The sequence below is a fragment of the Mobula birostris genome, chromosome 26 (genome assembly GCF_030028105.1).
Source record: "Mobula birostris isolate sMobBir1 chromosome 26, sMobBir1.hap1, whole genome shotgun sequence".
Classification (NCBI taxonomy): Eukaryota; Metazoa; Chordata; class Chondrichthyes; order Myliobatiformes; family Myliobatidae; genus Mobula; species Mobula birostris.
Window position 1 is genome coordinate 45220859 of NC_092395.1, and position 12886 is coordinate 45233744.

At 40.3% G+C, this 12886-nt stretch overlaps 1 protein-coding gene across 5 annotated transcripts in view; it reads left to right on the forward strand.

Moving 5' to 3' along the window:
* LOC140188421 (dipeptidyl peptidase 9-like) overlaps window positions 1-12886 on the forward strand; it is a 117650-nt gene that overhangs the window by 34548 nt on the left and 70216 nt on the right. For 3 of the 5 annotated variants that reach the window (XM_072244679.1, XM_072244678.1, XM_072244680.1), the window contains 2 exons: window positions 2177-2421; window positions 3385-3497. In XM_072244679.1, the coding sequence (XP_072100780.1) occupies window positions 2177-2421; window positions 3385-3497 (358 nt within the window). Of the gene's footprint in view, window positions 1-744; window positions 942-2139; window positions 2422-3384; window positions 3498-12886 lie in introns of all 5 variants that reach the window. The other 2 variants (XM_072244681.1, XM_072244682.1) reach the window with 2 other exon arrangements.

Here is a 12886-nt window from a genome sequence, read left to right on the forward strand (position 1 = left end):
ACAACTATTAGCATCAACAATTCAGGGTTATCTGTTCTTACTCCTGTTTGTTGTTCAGCAATTCTTACTGAAGTGTATAGGCTTGAGTAGTAATTGTTCACATTTTTGTATTCTAAATTGTTTTAGTTCTGGGAGAAATTCATTATATTCTGATGTATGCAGCATTCTTCCTTATTAGAAGTGTTGATATATTAATACATTCATGAATATAAAACTAATGTAAGTTGAATTCCATAGATAGTACCTATGCAGCCATATTATAAAATCAGATGAAGAATTATTCTTAAATAGATAGATCAGGTCAGCAACTGAAACATCACAGTCCTCGTGCTAGATTCCAAAGTTCTTTGAACAAGGTCACATAAGGTGAGCAGCTAGTCACTCTCCTGGTTTTTGAGCTGGTGTTCATTTGGTTTCCAGTACTTACAGAAATGTTAAGATAGTGTAAACCATTGCCTTCAGAAACAGGAAGAGAATTGGAAAGGAAGAAGAGATTCTGCTTTATAGATGGGATTGATGGTGTTTGGTTGTAAGATGAGTAGGAGACGTGATGGTTTTCAGGAGGTGTTCTGATTTTGTTTTGTGGTTACATGTATAAAATGAAAATGGAAGTGAGCACATTCCCACAGAGTTACTTAATTTATAGTTGATGTAGTATTTAAGTACAGTGCTTCAGATTTTTAAAGTGCTGAGAGCTGGAGGTTCCTTGGCTGTAACTATTTATTTAAATTGCTGACTTTATAGGGAAGTGCTTATGTGAAGATTTCCTGTACTTAAAATCTCCCTGATAATCATCTGCTGAGAAACTGAAAGAAACATCGAACAGCTGATTGTCAACGTGGTTTCAGTACATCAAACGAAAGTTGCACATTCGCCTTATTTGCTAGATGGCAACACAGTGAGGAACTTGGTCCTGGCACTAAGAACAATAATTTTATATGGTAAATATTTTTTTTATAAAAGGCTAAAATAAGGAGATAAGAGAAATTTCTCATTACTTAGACTTGTTTTCTCTGTAATTGTTAATGATCCAAAATTTAAGATTTTGCTCAGAATGTTCACTCTGTAAATTTATGTGAAAAGATCATTTTTAATTTATACAGTATTTACAATTTCGATACCTTACTGGTTTAAATAAATTATAAGGTGTCTTAATGTAGTAAACATACAAAAGAAAATTTTCACTCATGTGATATTTGCTAGAGCAGAGAAATAGCTAAATTCCATTTATAATCCTGGTGTAGAATGACAATGCATGAGTGTGCCTTCTTGTTTTTATCTTTTGAAAATAAGGTGCACAGGGATGTCAGCCTGAATCAAAGGGTTGTATGTCCAAGTCCCATTCCAGGGTTTTGTGCTGCTGATTGATGCAGTATTGTGGCATTACTGTATTGTCAGGTGCCATATTTAACTGAGGCCTGGTCTTTGAGATAAATGTTTGAGATCCTATGACACTATTCAAATAAGAGGAATTTCTTGAAGTCCTGCCCAATATTTATCCCTTTTCAGTACCATTTGAAAAAAAAATCACTATGACCCGTTTATGCCACATTTCCTGCATTACATCAGTGACTGCGCATCAAAAGTACTTGGCTGTCAAGCGCTTTGGGATGTCCTGAGGTTGTAAAACGTATTTGCAAATTCATTCATTGTTTCACTGATTTGTTTTTAAATCTCTTGCTTATCCCTAGTTTTGTAAATGTTGGATTTCTATTCCCATTGTTAGTTTTATTACGGACAATAATTTATGATTTCTAATAAATCACAGATGTTTCCAACTAATGAAAATGATCTGAATCCCCTCTTGATCAATGCTCTCTAATCTCTGTTTTATTAAGATGATAGTCTGCCATATTCTTATCTCTCACAATTGGACTTACAAGATGGAGCTTGATCTATGGACTCTTAGAGACTATTTCTGAATGGAGTATACTGCATTTATAACACTTGTAGCACATTAGTTGAACAAGAGTGCCTTTGTAGTTCAAGGAAATCATTTAAAATTATTCAGTATGAACACCTGAATTTTATTCTTTTAATTCTGTGTAAATTAAATGTATAATAAACAGTTTCTGCTGACGTATCAAACAATGAAAATGTCTGTATACTAATGTACATTTTTATGCTGTGCAATTATAGATTTTTTGTTTTCATTTGTGGCATTGAATTGATTCAGCTGTGTTGCAACGGTTGAGGAGATGGCCACAGTAGAAACACTGTCCGAAAACACAGTAGCAGAAGATATGGAAGATGAATCCACACCGTTCTACGTTGAGAAGCACTCTTGGGATGGACTCAGAGAGATTATCCACAGCAGCAGGAAGTACCCTGGCATTGTCATTAACAAAGCACCTCATGATTTCCAGTTCATTCCAAAAAATGATAAATCTGGGCACCATTCCCATCGTGTGTATTACTTGGGTAAGTATTAAATAATATCAGAATGTTAAACCACACATCAAGAAAGAACTTAAGCTGCAAAAAATCATGATGCAGCCAGCTTTAGGTTATTGTTGACCTTCCAGTGGATAAAATGATGGGGTGCAAACCTCCTTCTGAGTATAACATAGTTGGAACTTGTTTCATTGTAGTTTTCTATGGCTTAATTTTCCTGGGGTAAATTGGGAAGAAAATTGCCCATAATTTAAAACCATTGTGTATCTATTTGGAGTCAGTTGGCTGACTGAATTGTCACATGTACATAGGGTAGTAGAATGTATTTGTCCAGCATATTGAAATTTTCTGAATTATTCTGCTCTAAAAATGTTCGAAATATATTTAAAGCCATTCCTTGATATATGAGAAAGTAGTGCAGCTGGAAAATATTTCAACGGAAATAACATAAATTGCAAAGTCTGGGTGAAATGCAGAATGTGAATTTTATTACATATGTTCCAGTTTGCAGAGTGTAGTGGAAAATAGTTTCATAAATCAGTGGCATAGCCCATAGTGGCATTATAGTGAAAAATCACAATTGGAGTGATCATTAAGCCAGGGTGCCTGCCTGTACTGGAGTGATCAACTCTCTGCCAAGAGCCAGCTGAGTTAAGTTAATACCAACTTTGAGTGTGGGAAATATGTTAAGAGCAATTGAAAGAGCAAGTACTCTTCACATGGTCACTTACTATCGAACCAGATTAGGAGATTCAGGGATTGTTCTTGGACTCGAGAAGGCTAAGGTGATGTTCACTTGTATTCGTCACAATTAAACTTATCTAATTTCCTTTAGATTTTCTGTATCTTTTTGGTACTGAACCAGTGTGCTAATGAAACAATAGCTGGGCATTAACAGCACACTGCTGAGATTTGTTTCAATCATTAACTGGCCAACTTAATAGTCATATTTTTGTCCATTAAGAATGCAAATTGTCTTTTTTTATATAGGGATGCCTTATGGGAGTAGAGAGAACTCTCTTTTGTATTCTGAAATCCCAAAAAAGGTCAGGAAGGATGCCTTATTGCTGCTGTCTTGGAAACAAATGCTTGATCATTTTCAGGTGAGGCTTTTATTCAGTGAAAGCTTTCTGGCTTGATGACATTGTGTGCCTTAGTGGTATTGCTAGTAGATCTGCTGCCTCACTGTTTCAGTGATCGTGGTTCACTTCTGACCCTGGGTCCTGAGTGTTGGAGTTTGTACATTTTCTGTTATGGCATGATTTCTTCCAGGTACTCCAATTTCCACCTATATCCCAAAGATGGTTGATTAATTGGCCAGTATTTATTGCTCTTTGTGTGCAAGTGAGGTGGAATCTGAGGGAATGGATAGGAGTGTACAGGGAATAAAATAGAATTACTGAAACAGGTTTGTTGACAGTTGGCACTTATTTGGGGGACTGAAGGACCATCCTTGTTGCCAGTCTATGGCAGTAGGAGGGAAGATTGTATGGGGAAACATTAGTTGCTTAGTAATCTTCCTTGCTTTCACTGTTTATTATGAAATAGAACTAGATGTAAGGGCATGGAGTTGTATGATGTCTGGAGTAATATGAAATGAGTAGCCTTTTTTCTCAAAAGGATTGAAACTTGTTTTAAACACAAAAGTCTGCAGATGCTGGACACCCAAAGCAATACTTACAAAATGGTGGAGGAAATCAGCAGGTCAGGCACCATCTATGGAAATGAATAAACAGTCAATGTTTCAGGCCTAGACCTCCTTCAGGACTAGAAAGAAAGGGGGAAGACACTGGAATAAGAAGATGAGAGGAGAGGGAGGAGGGTAGGGAGAAGGTGATAGGTGAAGCCAGGTGGGTTGTAAAGATAAAGGGCTGGAGAGGAAGGAATCTGATGGGAGAGGAGAGTGGACTATGGGAGAAAGGGAAGGAGAAGGAGACCCATGGGGAGGTGATAGGCAGGGGAGAACAAGAGGCCAGAATAGAAAGTAGAAGAAGAAAGGAGAATGGAAGAAATTTTATCAGAAGGAGAAGTCAATATTCATGCCATCAAGTTGGAGGTATTGCTCCTCCACCCTGAGGTTGGCATTATTGTGGCACAAGAGAAGGCCATGGACCAAATGTTGGAACGGGGATAGGAATTAAAATGTTTGGCCACCAGGAAGTTCTGCTTTTGGCAGATGGAGTGGAAGAGCTCAACGAGGTAGTCTCCCAATTTACGATGGGTCTCGCCAATGTAGAGGAGGCTGCATCGGGAGCACTGGACACAATAGACGACCCCAGCAGATTCACAGGTGAACTGTTGTTGCACCTGGAAGGACTGTTTGGGGGCCTGAATGGAGGTAAATGGGCAGGTGTAGCACTTTGGGAATGACAGGGAGCGATCCCTGCAGCAAGTGGATTGGAGGAGGGTAGGGGGTCGGCAACCTTTTTGCCTCTGTGGGCCGGATCGCGTATTAATGAGCGGATGATGGGCCAGATAAATGCCATAAAAAAAACTTGAAATATGGGAATTATCCATTTAAATACATCTAGTTATGTTTTGCCTCAAATTAATGAATAACACATGCTAGAAAATTATTTCTGCTTAACCAAGGATGCCAATTAGTAATCAAAGAACTCAGTTTAGTTTTTCTGTCTCACCATTGCTGGTGCTCCATCAGTTGTGATGCCATTTACCTTCGACACATTAAGTTTCATTTCTAACATAATTCTCAGCAAAGCTTCAAAAATGTCTGCTCCAGTAACCGTGTCCTTCATAGGAATTAATTGAATAAACACTTCAAAAATTTGAAAAATTGAGGTCACTCCTCAAACAAACACTGCAAGTTGAGCAGTGTCTCTCAAGTCTGTACTCTCATCAAGCACAATTGGGGGGAAAAAAAATGCAATTCATTGCAGGCATCCCTTAACTTTTAACATCTGCTGACATTTCTTCACCTCGCTGTGTGATGGTTCTTGCTGACAGGCTGATACATGCAAATAAAGATTTCTTTTCAGGACAAACAATATCCACCACTGCCAGTAAACATTCTTTGACAAACTCTCCATTTGTAAAAGGCTTCATCTTTTCTGCAATACGTTTTGAGACTTCCTAGCTGGCACTGGGTATTTCCTTCATTTTCACTGCTTTTCGGCACTCAACATCTACCTTCCTGTGTTTTGCATTCATTGCCATTGGAATTTTTTTTCTTTGATTTTATTTTGAAACGCGAGTTATTCAACAAGTATCGTAGCACATGTACAGGTTTCCCCTGCCATCCGAAGGTAGAGCGTTCCTTTGAAACAGTTTGTAAGTCGGAATGTCGTAACGTGAAGAAGCAATTACCATTTATTTACATGGGAAAAATTTGTGAGCATTCGCAGACCCAAAAAATAACCTACCAAATCAGCCAAATAACACATAAAGCCTAAAATAACAGTATCATATAGTAAAAGCAGGAATGAAATGATAAATACACAGCCTATATAAAGTAGAAATCCTTTTCTGCAATCATTGCTGCACTGTCCAACATAGCGAACATCTCACACAAGCGCTGTGGGCAGAACCACTCGGCTCCAGCGCTCTTGGCAGAACCATTCTCTCTTTTAAGGTACGAAGCTGCCAAATCATACCAAATAATACTTAAAAATACACAGCCTATATAAAATAGAAATAATGTATGTACAGTATAGTATCACTTACTGGAATCGGGAAGACAGCGAGCACACTGATGATGATGTGTTAGGCTGGGTCGTCGGAAGTTGGGCTGGTGGGACACTGGGATGTCATCTCATCGTCGTCTGTTTCCATCAGGGCAGGCAGGTCATCTTCTTCTATGTCTGCCTACCTCGATGTCGAAGGTCTAGGTTCGTCGTCTGCTGTGGCTGATTTTTCTATCATACAGTTCTTTGTAAGCACTCAAACCATCTTGGAAATATGCCTAAACCTACGTACCTTTTCAAAATTAAGGTCATACTTTTCTGCAATCATCGTTGTCAATTGCAGCGAAAATCTCACGCAGTTGCTTCACGTTCAGTTCCTGGACGACTTCACTTTCGGTCCGTTCGCTACTGCATGCGGTTTCAATTGTTATCCTTTCCTCTTCCAATTGCATCAGCTCTTCATCTATCAGTTCTTGGTCATGGGATGCCAAAGCCTCTTCAACATCATCTTCGTCAACTTCCACAAGCCAAGCTCACTTTGTCCTTACTTCGTTCGCCATGATCCAAACGCTTAATTATGTCTAGTTTTACGCCAAGTGTAACACCCTTACAAGCTCTTTTAGGCTTTTCCGATACCTTAGAACTCATCTTGTTCACGGATGCTCAGAATAAATTGACATAAAGCACAGATGCTCACAGGCACGTGTTTAAGCAATGCCGGCTAGAATACATTCCGGGGGAGGAGCTTGGCTGCCTTTTTTCACACGCTGCCTTTTTTCATAACAGTGAAAACACCTTCTGTTAGCGAAAACAGGTAACTAATGTAGGTCTTTCGTAACGAGGTGTCGTAAAGCGAACGTTCAAAAAGCGGGGGACACCTGTAACTATCTGGATATTTAGTGTGGATTTCTTGTTAAAACACAGTGACGCTGTTTCTGTTTACAAATTTGAACGATCCCATCTGAAAACCTGCGCGTGCACGAAGAATATCTAATACATGTTAATAAGGTAGTCTGCCTTCCCATCATTCGCATATACCAGTGTTTGGTTTGGAACAAAACGGAACCTGGGGCCAGTGTAATAAGACGCCATGCATGTCCATCAATGTGGTCGCATGAAACACTCAGAATAAAGAAAAATCGCGGGCCAGATAAGCATAGTATCTCAATATTTGCTTGCCGGCCGGTCAAAATACCTTTGCAGGCCGGATCTGGCCCGCGGGCCATAGGTTGCCTACCCCTGATATAGTTGGTGGTAGGATCCTTTTGGCGATGGTAGAAGTTGCAGAGGATGATGTGTTGGATGCGGACACTCATGGCATGGTAGTTAAGGGCAAGAGGAACTTGACGGAGAGAGCCAGCAGGTTACTATTATTAAGGCGACAGGAAGATAGGGTGAGCGTGGATGTTCAGAAAAGTTGTTTAGATGTTCTTGTTAAAATCTCTATCTCAACTGAAAGGTGATGTCTGTTATTCTGTTGCACAGATTCCAAGTTGAAACAGCTATTTTGATTTTTCTTTATACCTTACTCATAACACTTTCCATGTAGCATCTTAAATACTATTCACAACTATACGCATTATCTTCATCACCACCTCCATGTTCAAGCAAAGCAAGTATTACTATGTTTATAAATTTAAAAACTCTTGCATCATGTGCATGGCTTATCTATGTTGTAGTAAATAGTCTAGTCCTGGTATTTAATCATTCTGTTTGTATTTCCGTCTATTTTTAAGTGAATCTTGGGTGAGAAAAATGTTAACGTGGTTTAAAGTTGGTATATTTATTCAGAATAGATCAGCATTGTATCTGAGATTAGATAAATCTCAGGGTTGTATGTGGTGGCATGAATGTACTTTATTAATAAATTGACTTTGAACTTTGAAATAACCCTCTCCTAGAATATGTCGCTTGAGCGAACTTAATTAGTGATTTTTTTAAAAATGATTTTGTACCAACATCTGACTCTGAGAGCCAGAGACCCAGAACACGATTATCTCAGAGAGGTAATGACCAATGTGAGGAAGCTCCTCTCACTCTTGTTGTACAGTCAGTGGCCAGTTTATTAGGTACAGGAGATATGTTCATGGTCTCATCCACTTCAGGGTTCAACATGTGTGTTTAGAGATGTTCTTCTGCACACCACTGTTGTAATGCATGGTTATGAGTTTCTGTTGCTTTCTTGTCAGCTTGAACAAGTCTGGTGATTCTCCTCTGACCTCGCATTAACGAGGCATTTTTGCCCACAGAACTGCCACTCACTGGATTTCTTTAATTTATCACAGCATTCTCTGAAAACTCTACAGACTGTTGTGCGTGAAAATCTGATGTAAAGGAACAAACTGCTCACCCACTTGATCCATTTAAATAAAAAAAACTGTGAAAATTCAGGCTTGACTCCAAGAGAATGCTGATGATATTCTCTGATAAAGCCACATTTCCCAATTACCTTTCTAACAGTTGACTTGCCTTAATCTGTCACATTCGAAGAATTAGCTCCACATGTAGTAATCCCATTCCCATCCTTTCTGTTACTCAGTTGTATTTAACATTCACATTTGCTTTGAATTGCTTTGCCCCCAAATGCATCATTTCACAATTTTGTTAAACTCCATGTGCTGTAAATATTCCCAATTCACCATATTTTTCCAAGTTCTGCAGATTTTAAGGTGGTTTTTTTGTCATCTTCGGCTTTTTTTGAATCACTGACCCATGGAACACTATTGCATGATACTCCAGTCTGTAAAACAGACATTCATCATCAGTCCTTTACCAATTTTGCATCAACGTAACCTTTGTTCCTTTTGAAACACAAATTAAATCTATTGTCATGGCAGTTTATTCATTACTTGATAGTTTATTAGATACTTTTGAATCTTCATTTGTGAATCAATCCTGTACTTTACTTCAATAACTGGTCCTAATTTTATATTCACAACAGAATAGGTGAGAAACTGCAACTATGCAGCAAATGAACAGGAATGAAAACCAGACATGGAGTGACTTCAAAAGAATTTTTTGAAACTGCACTCTGTGGAAAAGGGATTACTTGAAGCAATTTCTTGACAATGCTTTGATTATATCTTTCATTCTCCTGTCAGATGTATAGACTGCCACTAGAAACAAAACTTTGAGTAATCTTAGATTTAGAATCTTAGAGCATGGTAACAGGTCCTTCTGGCCAAATGACCTAGTGATACTCAATTATGCCCATGTGACCAATTAACCTAATTGCACGTATGTCCTTGCAATGCGGGAGGAAACCCTCATTCCAAACACTCAAAACTATTCAATAAGAGTCAAGTCCTTGGCCTCAATACCTCCTTGTGCAATTGTATCGCAAACTTTAGCCTGCAAACTGACAAGTGCACCATAAGGCTGTGTGCTTAGTCACTTGCTTTACTTGCTTATATAATGCTATATTTAAATTTGGCAATGACACCACTGTTGCTGGCAAAATCCACATAAAGGAGGGAGATTGAAAATCTGGCTGAATGGTGTCACAATAACAACCACTCACTCAATGTCAGCAAGAACACGGAGATGACTGTTGACTTAAGGAGGAGGAAAGAGGGAGTCTATGAACCAGTCCACATGGGAGAATCAGAGGTGAAGCGGGTCAGCAACTTTAAATTCCTCTATGTTACCATTTCAGAGGACCTGTTCTGGGCCCAGCACTTAAGTGCCACTAGGAAGAAAGCACAGCAGTGCCTTTACTTTCTTAAAAGTTTGCAAAGATTTCATCTAAAATTTTGCAAGCTTGTATAGATGTGTACTGGAGATATTGACTGGTTGCATCGCAGCCTGGTTTGGAAACACCAATGCCTTTATATGGAAAAAATCAATAAAAAGTAGTGAAGCAACACACGCAAAATGCTGCGTTCCACCAGCGTTTTGTGTGTGTTGCTTGAATTTCCAGCGGCTGCAGATTTCCTCGTGTTTGTGTGTTTTTAAAAAGTAGTCGATACTGCCCAGCTCATCACAGGAAAGCCCTTCCCACCAATGAACACGTCTACACTGAGCGCTGTCACAGGAAAGCAGCATCCATCATTAAGGACCCCACCATCCAGATCATGCTCTCTTCTCATTGCTGACATCAGAAAGAAGGTGCAGGTGCCTTAGAACTCGTACCACCAGATTCAGCAACAGTTATTACCCCTGAACCATCAGGTTCTTGAATCGGGGGGATAACTTCACTTGCCCATCACTGAAATTGTCTCACTTTCAAAGACTCTTCAATATTTATTGCTTATTTATTATTTTTTTTTCCACTTTATTTTTGTACCCACCTCTTGAAGCTTCTAGTTTACATGGAGAAACATACCCTCTGGGTCCTCCGAGAGGGAGGGAGAATGATGACTTTCATTCCACCCTTTGCGGAGAGGAGATTCCATTCATTCGGGAACAACCAGTTAAGAGCCTCGGGCGATGGTACACAGAGGAGCTGAGAGACACCAAAAGGGTTCAAGAGACAGGAGAGCAGATCAGCAGAGGTCTGATGTCCGTTGACAAGTGTGGCTTGCCTGGCAAGTTGAAGTTGTGGTGAGTAATGCCACAGATAATGTGGCCACTAACTGTCTATGAAGTGGCAATGGAACGAAAGATCAACAAGTATGTGAAGAAGTGGCTTGGAGTACGGAGCAGCCTTACCAGCATTGCAATCCACAGTAGCCAGATAAAGCTTACCATTCCAGTGCAATCCCTTGTTGAAGAGGTCAAGGTAGCCAAGGTAAGATCATTCTTGATGCTTCGAGACTCAAAAGACCCTGTCATCAAGAACACCCAGCTGGATGTGAGATCAGGCAGGAAGTGGTCAGCCCGTGTAGCAGTTGATGAGGCAGAGTCTAGATTGAAGGAGATGGTTGGGGCTACCCAGCTAGGCTGCCAGGGACTTGGATGGACAACCCACAAGTGGTGGTCATCTTCTACAGGAAAGTAGCGCCGTGAGCTTGTAACACAAGAAATCCAAAAGGTAGAAGAGGAGAAGAGGTTAGCTAAAACAGCTGGCCTGGCCAAACAAGGGGCTTGGACCTGATGGGAAAGTGTTGAACAAGGACATCTATCTTGGAATGTTCTGTGGCAGATGGAACCGCTCTGCATTTCTTTTCTACGCAGAGCAGTGTATGATCTGCTCCCAACACCTGCCGACTTCAGCACCTGGTATGAAGATAAGACAGACAGGTGTGCTGCTTGTGGCAAGAAGGGAACACTTCAACATATTTTGAGTGCATGCAGAGTCAATCTTTCCAGCGGCATGTACACTTGGAGACATAACAACGTTCTCAAGGTTGTAACAGAAGCGGTTGGGCAGAGAGTACTGCAGCACAACTTATCCCGTGCCCCATGTTGCACAGAACATCGTATATCGTTTGTGAAAGAAGGCTCCAAGTCAAGGGTGTACAGCACAGGCTCACGATCAAACATACTTTCTTCAGCCAATGATTGGTGTGTCAAGGCCAACCTGGACGGGAAAGGCAGTTTTCCAGAGCAAATAGCTTTCACCACATTGCGTCCAGATATAATCATATGGTCTGACACCAGCAGAGAAGTGGTTATTGGTGAACTCACAGTCCCCTGGGAAGACAACATCGATGAAGCGCATGTGCACAAGTTAACGAAATATGCAGAATTAAGATCTGAGTGCAGAGACAGAGGGTGGAAGGTCTCATGCTATCCATTGGAAGTAGGCTGCCTTGGGTTTATTGCATTCACTTCCAGAAGTGACTGCGTGACCTTGGCTTCACTAGAAGAGAGATCAAGTCAACCAGCAGGGCTGTAGCTGAGGCAGCAGAGAAAGGATCAGCATGGGTGTGGACCAGGTATGTCCAGAGGGGCAGATAGTCAGACAGTGTACATATATCTTGCAAACCCTTCAGTAGTTGCATAAGACACCTGAAGAGCAGATTATCTGTTGGATGGAAGTGACCAACAACTCTGATAGAGGCAGATGCCAAGTATTTAAGCTCACCAGTGGGAGGTGGTGGTTTAGCACTGCTGGCCCACCACCTCGAGGGAGTCTTGATTATAAGCGGGCCGAAACTCTTAGGACAGGTGGCAGATCGACTGATGATCCCGCTGGTGATAGCACAGAACAGTTAACATCTTAGTCCACGTGTATTTTTTAACTCTGTATTTGGATAAGTTTTTTATTGTACATTGGTTGTTGTCCACCCTGTGGGGTGTTGTCTTTCATTGATTCTAATGTGTTTCTTCTATTTGCTGTGATTGACGACAAGAAAATGAATGTGGGGTTGTATATGATGACATATACATACTTCGATAAATTTATTTTGAACTTTGAAACCAGAGCACCCGAGGGAAACTTGCGCTGTCACGGGGAGAGTGTACAAACTCCTTACAGGGAACAGTTAGAATTCAGCCCAGGTCATTGGCAATTTAATAGCATTACACTAACTGCTACGCAACTGTGCTGCTCTATGACATTGATACCCATTTACTAAGAGAAAATTACCTGTGTTTTCTTTTGCTTGTGTTAGATGTTTAAATTCTTTAGTCAGTTTCTGAACCAAATTGCTTTTGGCTGTCAAGCTTTGATACGCTCATATGATACATACGATATCTGGAACCCTCACACAGTGCACTTAAACATTGGCAGGGGACTCTCCAGGAGGCGCTCATGGTGTGGGTGGGGTACATTTTGCCTTCGCTCCATTCTCTGTAGTTCTTTTACCCGTAACCACCCTTATTTACTCTGTTTATACCTACACTAAAAGGTTCATATCACACATATATCTTTGAACTTCGATTTTAACTCGCTGGAAATGCAGACCAGAGGATGAGAAGTTAAAAATGGGAAAGACTCCAATGGCAATGGGGGGAAAAAAAAGATG